Raw genomic sequence first — 12158 nt, forward strand, 5'->3', positions numbered from 1 at the left:
GGAAACAGTTTACTCTCTGAGGTAACGATTGCCTTACGTGACCTTAAGGCCATCATTACCTCATCTGAAGCGGCATATCATTTTCCCTCTTATGTTTAAACATGGGCCTTTTTTTTTTTTTTTTTTTTTGCATGCTGGACGGTGAAAATGGTTTCAGCCACAGGAACTCCAGCCATGAAAAACAGTCCAAGGAGGAGGGTGTGGAAGAACTGCTGAAGACTTCAGAGTTGCAGCTAGTGTTTACCGAGGAGCAGAGTGGAAATGACAAATGCAGAGGCCAGGTTTACGTGACATTTCTAAAGGTGTAGGCTTCAGATTTTTACATAAAGTCTGCACTTCTTTTGACTTTCAAGTTTTGCTGTATTTTTCATGAGGAAAGTAAATAAACCCCAAAACAATTTCCTAAAAAAAAAAGCAGAAAACAGGAATATGTATTGTAGTTTATTGATGGCAACTTTACAGGTTGTAGGCTAGACGTCATAGCAGGCTACAAGACTAGCAAACTGGAATGAGTTAAGATTGAGTTATAAAAATAAAAAAAGGTAAAATGTAATATCAGCCATAGTTCTGGCTTTGTGTAAGTCTTTTTATTAAAAGAAGTTTAAACAGTGGTTCTCAGCCAGTGAGTCACAGAGCTGCTGTGATAGCTGTGTGCAAATCAGTTTTTCATTTGTGGATGGTGCCAGCACCCAAACTCTTTTTATTACATGATCATGGGTAATCCAATTTATATTTTCTTTAAAATGATTACGCTGCAGAAGTTAAAATCTTTGAATAGCCACACAACCTCATTTATTCCAAACTGGACTCTGGTTTTCCTGTTTTCCTTCCAACCACAAGGAATGCCATAAATGACATACCAGCGGATCACTTTTGTCACTTCTTATGCAACTGATTGTGACTTCTAAATCAGACTTTGGTTCTGATGCAAAACCAATTTGGAACCACTGGCTCGAACCCCTTTTAGGATAGCAAAGAAAAGCAGCATTGCAGTGAGAGTAAACGCACACAGACACACACAAAGCTGTTAGCACCAAGCAAACAGTCACTTGTGAGCTAAACGTGGTCAAACAATGTTGAACTGGCACACGGAGGGCTTCTCCTCACGGCAGTTCTCATCAAACCACTTCCCCTGCGAGGCCACCGACAGGACGGCGCAGTTCTGGGACATGCTGCCATCCGGCTGGGGGGACCTGACGTTGGACGTGTCCCAGTTTTTGTACGAGATGCTGTTGCCGGTCTGGTCGATCCAAGTGCCCTCAGTTACCATGTCGTTGATGCCCAGCCAGACCTGCTCACTTGGGCCGATGCTTTGGCGGACGTAGTGTCTGAGCTCATCGTTCTCATCCACGGATGTGGGTGTGCCGAGCACTCCACCCAGGGCGTTGCAGTCTTCGCTGGCGGCGTGATAACGTTTCCTCACGGGGTCACCCAAGAAACACTTGCCATTGATCTTTTTGCCTTTTAAACAGACTGAAGAGGGGGGGAAAGGAGCTGATGGTTAAATAAGAACAGTAAAACAATGTCATTTGTTTCTTTTATTGTTTTTCTGAGGACTTTTCATAATGATTGGGGTGGGGGGTGCTCCTCAGTTATCATGACTAATGGGATTTTTTTTTAAAAAGACAGGGGTATGTGTTTGATTTGCAGGAACTGGGCATGATTTTCTGTTGAGAACAAAGGGTCAGACACAGGTTTTCCATGTTTTCAAGATTAAAATCTGCATTTTCAAAGACTCCACATGTATCCCATCTGCACTTATTTTTAGCACGCATGCCTCAGACTACTGGGTCCAACTTAAATACCTATTTTGTTCCCTCAACTCTAATCCATATCGGACACAAGTGAGACTGAGTGCGTCTGCCTCCAGTGCCAGTGTGATATTAAAGGCGTCTTCACCTTCAATCACCGGTGACTAGGATAAGTACAGTTTATGTAGGAGTACACTTCAGCAAAGTTATTTTACCCATTTTGAGCTAATTTATCAATATAAGCTGATTTTGCATAAATAATGGGAAGAAATGGTGTTGCATAACCTGAATGGGTAGAGGGAGTGAAAGTATGTACTGCAAATTCTCACTATCAGTAATTTCATAAGGACCCTTTGCCACCCCTGCACTTTCTGCAAATGTCGCAGCTCCACTCTGCATGCTGATGTGGAGCAAATTTTGAGTATATAGTGTGTTTACACTGGGAAATTGACAAATTAATATGCTATCAAACCACAACAATGCATAAAAATACAATGTAGAAAAGGTGATGGTGAGATGGCACCTAAAGAAATTGCATTATATTTTAGGACAAAACAATTTGATCTCACATAATTTAAATAAGGCTTAAGTATTCTGATATTTTGTGTGTTATTAACAATATTAGATGAATATTGGTTTCTATTTAATACACAACTACATTAACAAATGGCCCCAAAACAAGGCAAGCAAGGACTGGTATTATACATAATTTGCATGAACTCACACAGTAAATATTTCCTAACATGCCTTCTCATAATAATTTAAAATTCTGTGTTTTAAATGCTGGGTTTACCTCTCTGCAGGGCCTGCTGTTCCTTCAGTAGGTTGAGCTCCTGGACGATGTTGTCGATCTGTTTCTGTAAATCATCAATGGCAGCATCTTTTGTTGTATGATTCCAGACATACAAGAAAAAAAGGGAAAAAAAATTTACAGAAGTTTACTGAAAACTCAGTGATCAAACAGCTTTAGAGTGTTTTAAGACTCTTAAGCAGCTCTTAAATATTATTTCCCTGCAGACTAATCAGTATCAGTTGTTCTCCAGATCTACCTTTTTTCACTGGCTTCTTCTTTGCTGGAGTCTGCTGAAACGAGCCGGTTGTGAGTAGCAGCACTCCCAGCAGCACACAAACTCCTTTGAACTCCATTGTTAGACCTGTTGAATGAGGCTGAATCAACGTGGATGCTCACAATTTATCTGTTTCCCTCTCTCACACCCTCCCTCTCATCCACCAGAAGAGGGAAAAATACTGAAGTCTAAAAGTACTGTTTGTAGGAATAACAGTCTGACCTCAGAAGCCTTTGAGGACTGTGTGTGTGTGTGTGTGTGTGTGTGTGTGTGTGTGTGTGTGTGTGTGTGCATCTCATTTGGCTCCAGACTCTTCACGTGGAGGTTGAGGGATAACCAGAGCCAGGTTTGGAAAGCAGGTGTAGACTGGCAGACTAGGCAGACAGCATGAAGCAGCTATTACATAACCCCTCTACATTTTTCTTAAAAAAAGACATAAACACTGACTCTTCTGTTACATAAAAACCTGCATAACTCCGCTATAGTTTATTTCTTGGCTCAGAAGATTATAGTTTGGTTCAGAAACGATTGTCTAAAATATGTTCTAGAAATTTTTAGGTGTGGCCTCAGTTGGAAAATCCTTAATACTCCAGGTGGTTTTGGCAGCAGTGAAACTGCACTATTATCCTTTGATAGATGAGATGGGTGCAAGATTTTTAGTTTCAGACTTTGCACCAAAATATTTGGGCAGTGCTTCAAACTTTGCCCAAATTTCACACAGATCCAAAACAGGAGTTTGTTTTAGATCCGTCTGCCTGTGCACACACCCTCACCCTGTCTGAGGATGAAGTGGAAATGATCCAGAGTCACATCTGGTCCTTCTGTAAGATTCCATTTACTCACAATCCTCTGCTGACACGTGGCAAACACAAAAGGACACAGAAAAACTGGACTGTTCCTGTGCAGCGCTGCTGTGAAAAAGCAGCACAGATTTAAAGAATGGAAACTTAAAGAAACAAAAACATTCACCGTGAGCTGCTCGCAGTGGATGTGGAACAAAAGTATCAGGATACTGTAAAGTTTCACAAGGTTCCCAAAAATTAAATGAACAAAAATAAAAAGTATTTTTCAGTATTCAGTAATTAATTTTAAACCATTTTCCAAGCATCACATTAAAGTATTTTAAATGTAATAAAAGTACATATTTGTACTACATCTTCCTCCTGACTTTGTCCATCCATCCATTTTCTTCCACTTATCCAAATCATGGTCGTATTTGGGGGGGCTGGACCTACCCCAGCTGCCATAGGTTGAGAGGCAGGGTACACCCTGGAAAGGTTGCCAATCTGTCTCAGGGATAACACAGAGAGGCAGACAACCATTCACACATATGGCCAACTTAAAAATCACCTTTGGACTGTGAGAGGAAGCCAGAGTGCCCGACAAGAGAACCCACGCAGACAAGTGGAAATCATGCAAACTCCACACAGAAAGACTCCAGCCAGATGGTGGATTTGAACACAGGACCTGTGAGGTCACAGTCCTAACCACCACACCACCCTTCCTGATTTTGTAACAGCTGGAAATCAGACTGAAGCTGAAACAATTAGTCAATTAAATAATTAGCTGACAGAATGTGACAGGAAACATTTTGGTAAACAATTAATTATTGAAGTTATTTTGAAGCAAAAATGCCAAAAAAAACCCCCAGTCATCAATGATAACAAATTGAATACATTTGGTTTGGGGCAAAAAACAACCAACCAAAAAACCTTTTAAAAATGATTTAAATCCAAGCTCAACTCCAAATTTTGGCTTAAAGAACTTGTGTCGATTGTTTTTAGACCATCTTCTGACCTTTTATAGCCCAAATAAATCTAATAATAATGGCTCACTAGCTGCAGAACTACATCTCATGAATAATAAGTGAGACACTGATATCATAAACACCCCTTCATCTGTTGTGATTCAGATGCCAACTACAGTAGGATGATTCCTGCATCAATCTATGTACAAACAAAATAGAAAAAAGTATCTAAAAGAACAAAAACAAGCCGAGTGTACAAATTAAACTTTTTATTAGAAAATTATGTATACACGGAAATACAAACTTAGAAACAGGAGCTGATTTTTAGCCCAGAAAGCCAACTTTCTGTCTCTTCTTCCCCAGACTCTCTTCCTGCTGCAGCAGATTCATAAGAGGAGCGTGGAGGGCTTTCCCGACTCGTTTACCCGCCTGCAGAAAATAAACAAACAAATAATTCATCCATCCATCTTCTGTCACTTATCCAGGTTTGGATCATGGTGGTAACAGTCTAAGCAGAGACATTCGCTTTCTCGCTCAGCTCTTTCTTCACTACACTATCTACACTTCACTTCACTATCACTACTACATCTGTCAGTCTCATGCTCCACTCTCTCCTCAATTGTAAAAAAAAAAAAAAAAAAAAAAAAAAAGCCCCTGAGATACTTAAATTCCTACACTTGGGGTAGCAACTTGTCCCTGACCTGGAGTGAGAACGCCATCCTTTACTGGCTGAAGATCAACACCTGATGAGGCTAAAAGAACCACATCATCTGCGTAGAGTGGAGACATGATCCTGAGGCCTCCAAAGTGGAAACCTTCCAACACTTGGCTCTGCCTAGAAATTCTGTCCATAAAATTTATGAACAGAATCTGTGACGAAGGGCAGGCATGGCAGAGTCCAACTCCCACTGGGAATGTGTCTGATTTATTGCCAGCAATGTGGACCAAGTTTTGTGCAGGGACTAAATAGCCTCTAACAACAGGCCAATCCCCACATACTTTTGAAGCATCTCCCATGGGATGCGGTTGAAGGGACATGGCTGGTTGCCTCAAAGTCCATAAAACACATGTAGACTGGTTGGGCAAACTTCCATGCAGACTTGAATATCCTTGAGAGGATAAAGAGCTGGTCCAACATTCCATGACCACGACGAAAACCCCATTCTTCCTCCTGAATCCGAGGTTCAACTATCAGGGTAGTTCCCAGAACTTCCCAGGGAAAGTGAGGAATCTGATCCTTGTATAATTGAACACAGCCTCCAGTTCCCTTTTTATAAAGGGGAACCACCACTCCAGGCTGCCAATCCAGGGGCACTACCCCAAACTTCCACATGATAGTGCAGAAGCGTATCAACCAAGACAGCCCTACAACATCTAGAACTCAAAATGAATTTCATTCACCCCAGAGCTTCAAATAAATAAATAAAAATACAGTAGTATCTACAACTGTCATCAATGAATGTCATCATGAGTTACAGTTACAGCAGGTGAGCATCGGAATGGGGAGGAAAGATGACTTAAATTACTTTAAACTTTAAACGTGGAATCTGCATCAACTGTGTGACGCCATCATTGCACCTTGTGGAATCTGTGTCATGAAGAATTTAGATAGTTCTGAGGGAAAAAAAAAAAGGGGGATCCAACTCAGTACACTTGAAAGGTGTACTTAATGAAGTGGCCAGTGAGTATAAGTCAGTACACCACATGATGCATTGTTAAAGGAAAATGTAGACAGTAAATTAAAACCATCCAAATCAAATAAAATGCTCCAGTGGATTTACCCATATGAGGTAATAAATTGTTCTTTTCACCTCAAAGCAAAATGTTGCAGTTTTATATATTAAAACAAACAAATTAAATCCCTTTGTTCATTCTTCAGGTGTGCTGAGAGGACACCAGATGACTGAAGAGCAGAGCCAGGCTCACCTCTATCATTTCAAAAATGCTCTCTGGATCCAGGCTGCCTCCGCCCACCTTCCTCATACAGGTGACGGTGCCCTTGTGCGTGACGGAGATGATGAGGCTCGCCACAGAGCAGGCCTTCTCCTGCAGAGTTGCATCCACCACATGTCTGTGGCCCACCTGCCCAAACACAGTGAGCTGTATGTAGCACTGTTTGTGTAGTAACAGCCATCATCTCTGAGTATCAGCAAGTGAGCTTACCTTGCACAAGGTAACTATACAGGGAACGTTTTCCACATTAAGTCTCATACAGTCGTAGGGGTCGTCGGACAGCTCGATTTCTCTCCCTCCTTCATCGTCAGATGATATGTGCACTTTGGGAATTCTGTTGGTGAAGTAATCAGGAGACTGTTAAAAAGCTTTCATCTATTCAGTATCTGAACCAAATAAACTGAACAATATGAGAGCTGCCATAAAAACCCAAACAAAACTCACTTTGTGTTGAAGAGAGCCGCCTTGATAGCTATTGAGATGGCATCGTACAAGTTTCCATCACACTGCAAGAGCTGTGGAAGCATGAAAATATGAGAGTCGACCTGTGTTGTTTGGATTTATCTGGAAATTGTCATGAAAAACTGACTACTTCCACACTGTTTCTTAAGCTAAACGTAGAAGGAAGAAAAATATAAATGCAGCAAATAAATCATTGTAATTTCAAGGAATAAACAGAATAAATAAGAATAAAACAGCCCATAAGAAAAACATGGAGAATCACATTTGGGGTTGTGATTAAATAATTATAATTATTATAGAACAATCTTGTCAGTCGTTTGGTCTAGAAAATGTCAGAAAATTGTGAAAATGCCTAAATTATTATCCTAAAATATCTTGTTCTGTCTAAAAATAATACATTTGCTATTGTAGAAGTCAAATGGGGAGCAGAGAGGAGAGAATTTTGGTAGGATTAGTCAAAAATAATGCTGATCAACTGTCTGTCCAATCAAATGTTTTACAGAGTCCCCAACCTTCACCCTTCAAATGCAGGGCAAAGAAACTTCAGCATGGGGTAACTTCCTGGTGAGCTGCAATGAACACTGCACTTTTTCTTAAAATTCCTTAATGAAAGGAAAAAAACAATCTGAGGAATTTGTGCTAATACAAAAAAAAAAAAAAAAAAAAAAAAGAGCGCTGGATTGTCATTTCAGGAATCAAAAGGCATTGCCGGATGCTACGACTCACCAGAACATCCACATAGAGCACCCAGCAGTGTTCTCCAACACATATGCAGAGATCCTTCAGCTCCACACTGTGCTTGTTGTTGAAGACTTTGTAGAGGGTGTTACTCAGCTCTGTCCCCAGCTCCTCACCCCCTCTGCCCTCAAACTCAGGGGTTGCATTGGCCGAACTGAAGAGGAAACAACCCAGTAAACTCGTAAGAAGGGAGCAGTAAGGCTGGCTGCTCTTGCTACCTCTCTCAACACACATGTTTTGAATGGTAATAGTCATATGGTTATAGTTTCTTCAGTGGAGTATGTTGGAGACTCATGGGGAGCAGATAATACAACACTACCTCCTGGTGGCAGCACATCCATTAAAACACTGAATTTTAAGTGATTTTTATGCTCATCGTGTGTACATTCTTTCATTCCTGATACAAAAACTGTTGATTTCAATTCAAAATGTGTCACCTAAATACTGTAAAAAAACAAAACAAAACAAAAAGAAATTTATCCAAGTTTAAACCAAAAACATTTTTTTAAAACTACATCCCTGAAAATATCAATTAATCTGGCATATTTACAGTTCTTTAAATATGACAGCTGGTGTGGCAGCTCTCACACATTTACCTTCAAGCTCATGCTGCCCAAATAAATCTTGCAACAAATAATGAAAAGTAATTAGTATCTTATTTATTTTTAAAGACTGATTATCAGGTTTTCTACATGTTTTAGCACTAACTTTGCTGCTAGACTTTAAGTGTATGTGCTCCATCTGCCTCTCTGTAAGAGGTTATAATACAATAATTTCCCCTGTGGGATCCATAAAGTATCTATCTATCTATCTATCTATCTATCTAATAAGTAAAATCACAAAATAATTTTATTATTTTGTGATTAACACAGAAAGAAGATTTCAATGTAATGAAATTTTTCAAATATTACTGAGTTGTGGGACTTTTTTCCCCTCGCTTAAATCTGTAGTAGCGCCTCTAGACTCCAACACGTAACAGCCCTGATTACAGCTCTCACCAGACACGTGTGCTTTAACTTGGCATTAACAGCTTCATGTGGAATTGAGAAATGATATTGTGGATGTTTGTATTACTATTTTGGTCTCAGTTTCAGAATTGTTACGCCCATTATAAACAGAAATGACAATTAGCAGCATACCTACCAATCAACAAAGAACTCCAAATAGCCTTCGTTTGGCACCATCGGCCTCGGTTTTCCAATCTCAGCCTTAATCCCCACCAGAACTGCCGTGTGCCCCTGAAAGAGAGGCAAATCCAAAAATTAAAGCCAGACTCTCCCTGAGGTGTTGAAGTGCACAGATGTTTCCAGTAACACTATGATATCTGTCTTGAAGATGTTAAAACATGGGCAATTAAAGAGAGGTGAAGAAGAGAGTGCAGGCAGGGTGGAGCAGGTGGAGACGAGTGATTTGTGACAGAAGGATAGCGGCAAGAGTGAATCGGGGGGTCTACAAGATGGTAGGGAGACCTGCTATGATGTCTGGATTCGACACGGTGGCACTAACAAAAATAAAGGAGTCCACTGGAGGCAGCCGAGATGAAGATGCTCAAGATTTCAACAGAAATGACCAGGACGGAAAAGATTAGAAATGAGAACATCAGAGGGACAGTTCAGGTTGAGTTGTTTGGACATGTGCAGAGGAGGGATGGTGGATATATTGGACAAAGGATGCTAAGTATGGAGCTGCCAGGCAGAAGTAAAAGAGGAAGACCTCAGAGGAGGTTCATGGATGTAGAGGGTTGGTGTGACAGAGGAGGATAGTAGGGAAAGGGGGAGATGGAAGCAGATGATCAGCTGTGGTGACCCTTAAAGTTTCACTTTTGTTTTATTATCCTATTATCACCTATTATAGCTGTACAGCACCTTGGTTTTAAATGAGCTTTTACTAAACTGACTGGAATGACTTTAATTACCAGCGTGACTTTGGCTGATCCGTCTGTGTTGGAGACCACATCAGTCTCTATTTCCATGTGTCTGTAGTCCTCACAGCCTCTTCCATCCACCCTTAAGTCATCCTGAAGACCACGAAGAAACATGTCAACAGACACAATGCTAACGCAGCTAGCTTTCCATCGCTACAGCTCGTAAATACACACATTTTAAGCTATTTTAATAGAATAAAGAAAAGTCTGCGAGTATATTTGTTAAACAATTTGTTGAAAACTTACCCTTACACCGTGTAAGATGTACACTTTTTCAGCCTCACTAACTTGCACTGTTGCCATATTGCAAAAACACTTTTAGCATGCGTGTGTCTGTCGCTCCTCTACTGCATCATCAAAAGACGACAATGGGGAGGGGCGAAGGGCATGCTGGTTGGTTGAGTCTCCAAATGATTCTCACAGGTAAATACCCCACCCAACAAACACAGACAGTAAACTCCTAAAAGCAGAGATATTTCACAGATGTGGACATAAAAAGCAACATTTTAAAATAACTTTCTTAGACGTGCTTTATCGTATTCCCACGTGTTTTTGCTTATTTGGTCGCACACCATGCCAGTCTTTAACTCCATATTCCAGCGAAACAGTCTGGGGTCTGTGCCTATAAAATACACATTAGTTATCATATTCACACGTTCAGGTGGAGGTTTGGACGGGTTCTCCACCCGATTCAGCGCGAGGTACTTTCACATCAATAATTTTGTGCCCTGAGTTTGGATTTTCAGGCTGCCGGCAGGGCACTTTCGGGAAGCAGAAACTTGCTGATGGAGTAAAATTCAGAGATTTAAAATTACAGCTTAACCTTGAAGAGTGAAGAAATTAAGTGCACTGACATTGACTCAAGACTAAACGGTATTTCTTATTTTTTTCTTCTTAATTTGCCATATCTTCTTTTATAAATTTGTGAGTTTTTTTCATTGTAAAATGGTCAAGCTTTTTTTATAAATTAGTTTTTACTTGTAAATTTGCTAACTTTCCCTCATAGATTGCCATTTTTAACTGAAAATTTGTGAGTCTTTCATGGTATATTTGCCATTTTTTTTTGGGGGGGGGGGGGGGGGGGGGGGGGGATTACATTTTTTTTCCCTTGTAAATTTGTCCTTATTCTAAGCTTAAGATTAAGATTAAGATAGTGTTTATTTGTCACATGCACAGTTATACACAGTACAATGCACAGTGAAATGTATTTTGTACCTGCAACCATATATACACACACATATAAATAAGAAGAATAAAAATAAAAATAAGTAATTCACACTATACACTATACTCTATATACTATACACTATACACACTTTTACATGGAATTATAGAATATTATAATATTTACATAGTGCAATACAGTGACGTGCGGTGAGGGTCGTGACTGGTGAGGCACTGACGTCATCACATCAGATTTACAAACATATAGCTTATTCACCATTTGATTGGCAACAGTTGTTTTGTTTAACATTAACATAGTCTGAAGCAAACCTTTTAGCTCCGGTGTTGGTCTTCCTTTAATTATTATCTTCTGCTTCGATTGAAAGTCCAGTTTAGAAAATTCTTTCAGTTGAGTTATGTAATCTTCCATGTTGAACATAAGGCCAAGCAACAGGAAAAACTAACTGGCCTTGCTAACTGTTTATGGTAGCTTGCCGCCGAGGAGTCGTAGAGTCCCTGGGATCACCAGCGCCCCCTACCATGAGGCACGAGAACTGCGTGCCTCACCTAGTGTCTCTTCGCAGCAGTTTCATGATAGCTCAACACAAGAATGCATTACACACACATACAGTTGTTAATGAAAAAAACAAAAAATAAACTGTGCATTATATACACCAGCTAAAATATGGAAATTTAGTTCATATAGTAAAAGTGCAGTGAGACCGGAAAGTAATCCGGTCTCACTGCATAGCATGCCAGCACAGTTAGTAGTCATTGGCAATGACTATACTGAGCCGCACCACGGATTGCGCAATCCGTGGTGCGGCTCGCCGGGCTGGTGCCTCACCGTTCGCCTCTTAGTATTTGACCGGCAAATGCGAAAATTCAGCGATTTTGAAAAAACTAATCTAAAAATGGTGTAGTTAAATGGAAAAGAACTTTAAAATACAAATCACTGAATGAATATAACCATTTAATTTATTTTTTAATTTTATATTTCCACGATGACAGGTGAGGCCGTGCCTCACCTGCCTCCCCTGACTGCACGTCACTGGTGCAATAATAGTCCAGTTAGGGCTCAGAGTTGAGCAGACGGATGGCTTGTGGGTAAAAACTCTTCTTCAACCTTTCAGTCTTAGCCCTCAGGCAGCTGTAACGGCGGCCTGAGGGGAGCAGGGAGAAGAGAGAGTGTCCGGGGTGGCTGGGCTGTTTTAGGATCTTCATGGCCCTCAGCCTGCACTGCTTGGTGTAACTGTCCTGCAGGTTGGGGAGGGTGGTTCTGATGGTCCGTTCAGCTGAACGAACCACCCTTTTTAGAGCCATGAAGTCCTGCTTACTGCAGTTTCCCATCC

General features: G+C 40.6%; 2 protein-coding genes across 2 annotated transcripts; both read right to left on the reverse strand.

Moving 5' to 3' along the window:
- Nucleotides 1-428: 428 nt before the first annotated feature.
- Nucleotides 429-2968, reverse strand: LOC115787565 (tetranectin-like). Its single transcript, XM_030740304.1, has 3 exons — nt 2801-2968; nt 2545-2631; nt 429-1473 (listed from the first exon to the last, which is right to left on the reverse strand). Exons 1-3 carry the CDS (start codon nt 2895-2897, stop codon nt 1067-1069), a joined length of 591 nt encoding a protein of 196 aa, XP_030596164.1. The 5' UTR covers nt 2898-2968; the 3' UTR covers nt 429-1066.
- A 1851-nt stretch (nt 2969-4819) lies between these two features.
- On the reverse strand, nt 4820-10041 carry exosc7 (exosome component 7). Its single transcript, XM_030741416.1, has 8 exons — nt 9889-10041; nt 9634-9735; nt 8862-8956; nt 7707-7872; nt 6963-7033; nt 6729-6852; nt 6492-6647; nt 4820-4994 (listed from the first exon to the last, which is right to left on the reverse strand). The coding sequence occupies exons 1-8, from the start codon at nt 9943-9945 to the stop codon at nt 4890-4892; spliced, it is 876 nt and encodes a 291-aa protein (XP_030597276.1). The 5' UTR covers nt 9946-10041; the 3' UTR covers nt 4820-4889.
- Between the last annotated feature and the right edge of the window lie 2117 nt (nt 10042-12158).

This window comes from Archocentrus centrarchus, chromosome 11 (assembly GCF_007364275.1).
Source record: "Archocentrus centrarchus isolate MPI-CPG fArcCen1 chromosome 11, fArcCen1, whole genome shotgun sequence".
Lineage (NCBI taxonomy): Eukaryota > Metazoa > Chordata > Actinopteri > Cichliformes > Cichlidae > Archocentrus > Archocentrus centrarchus.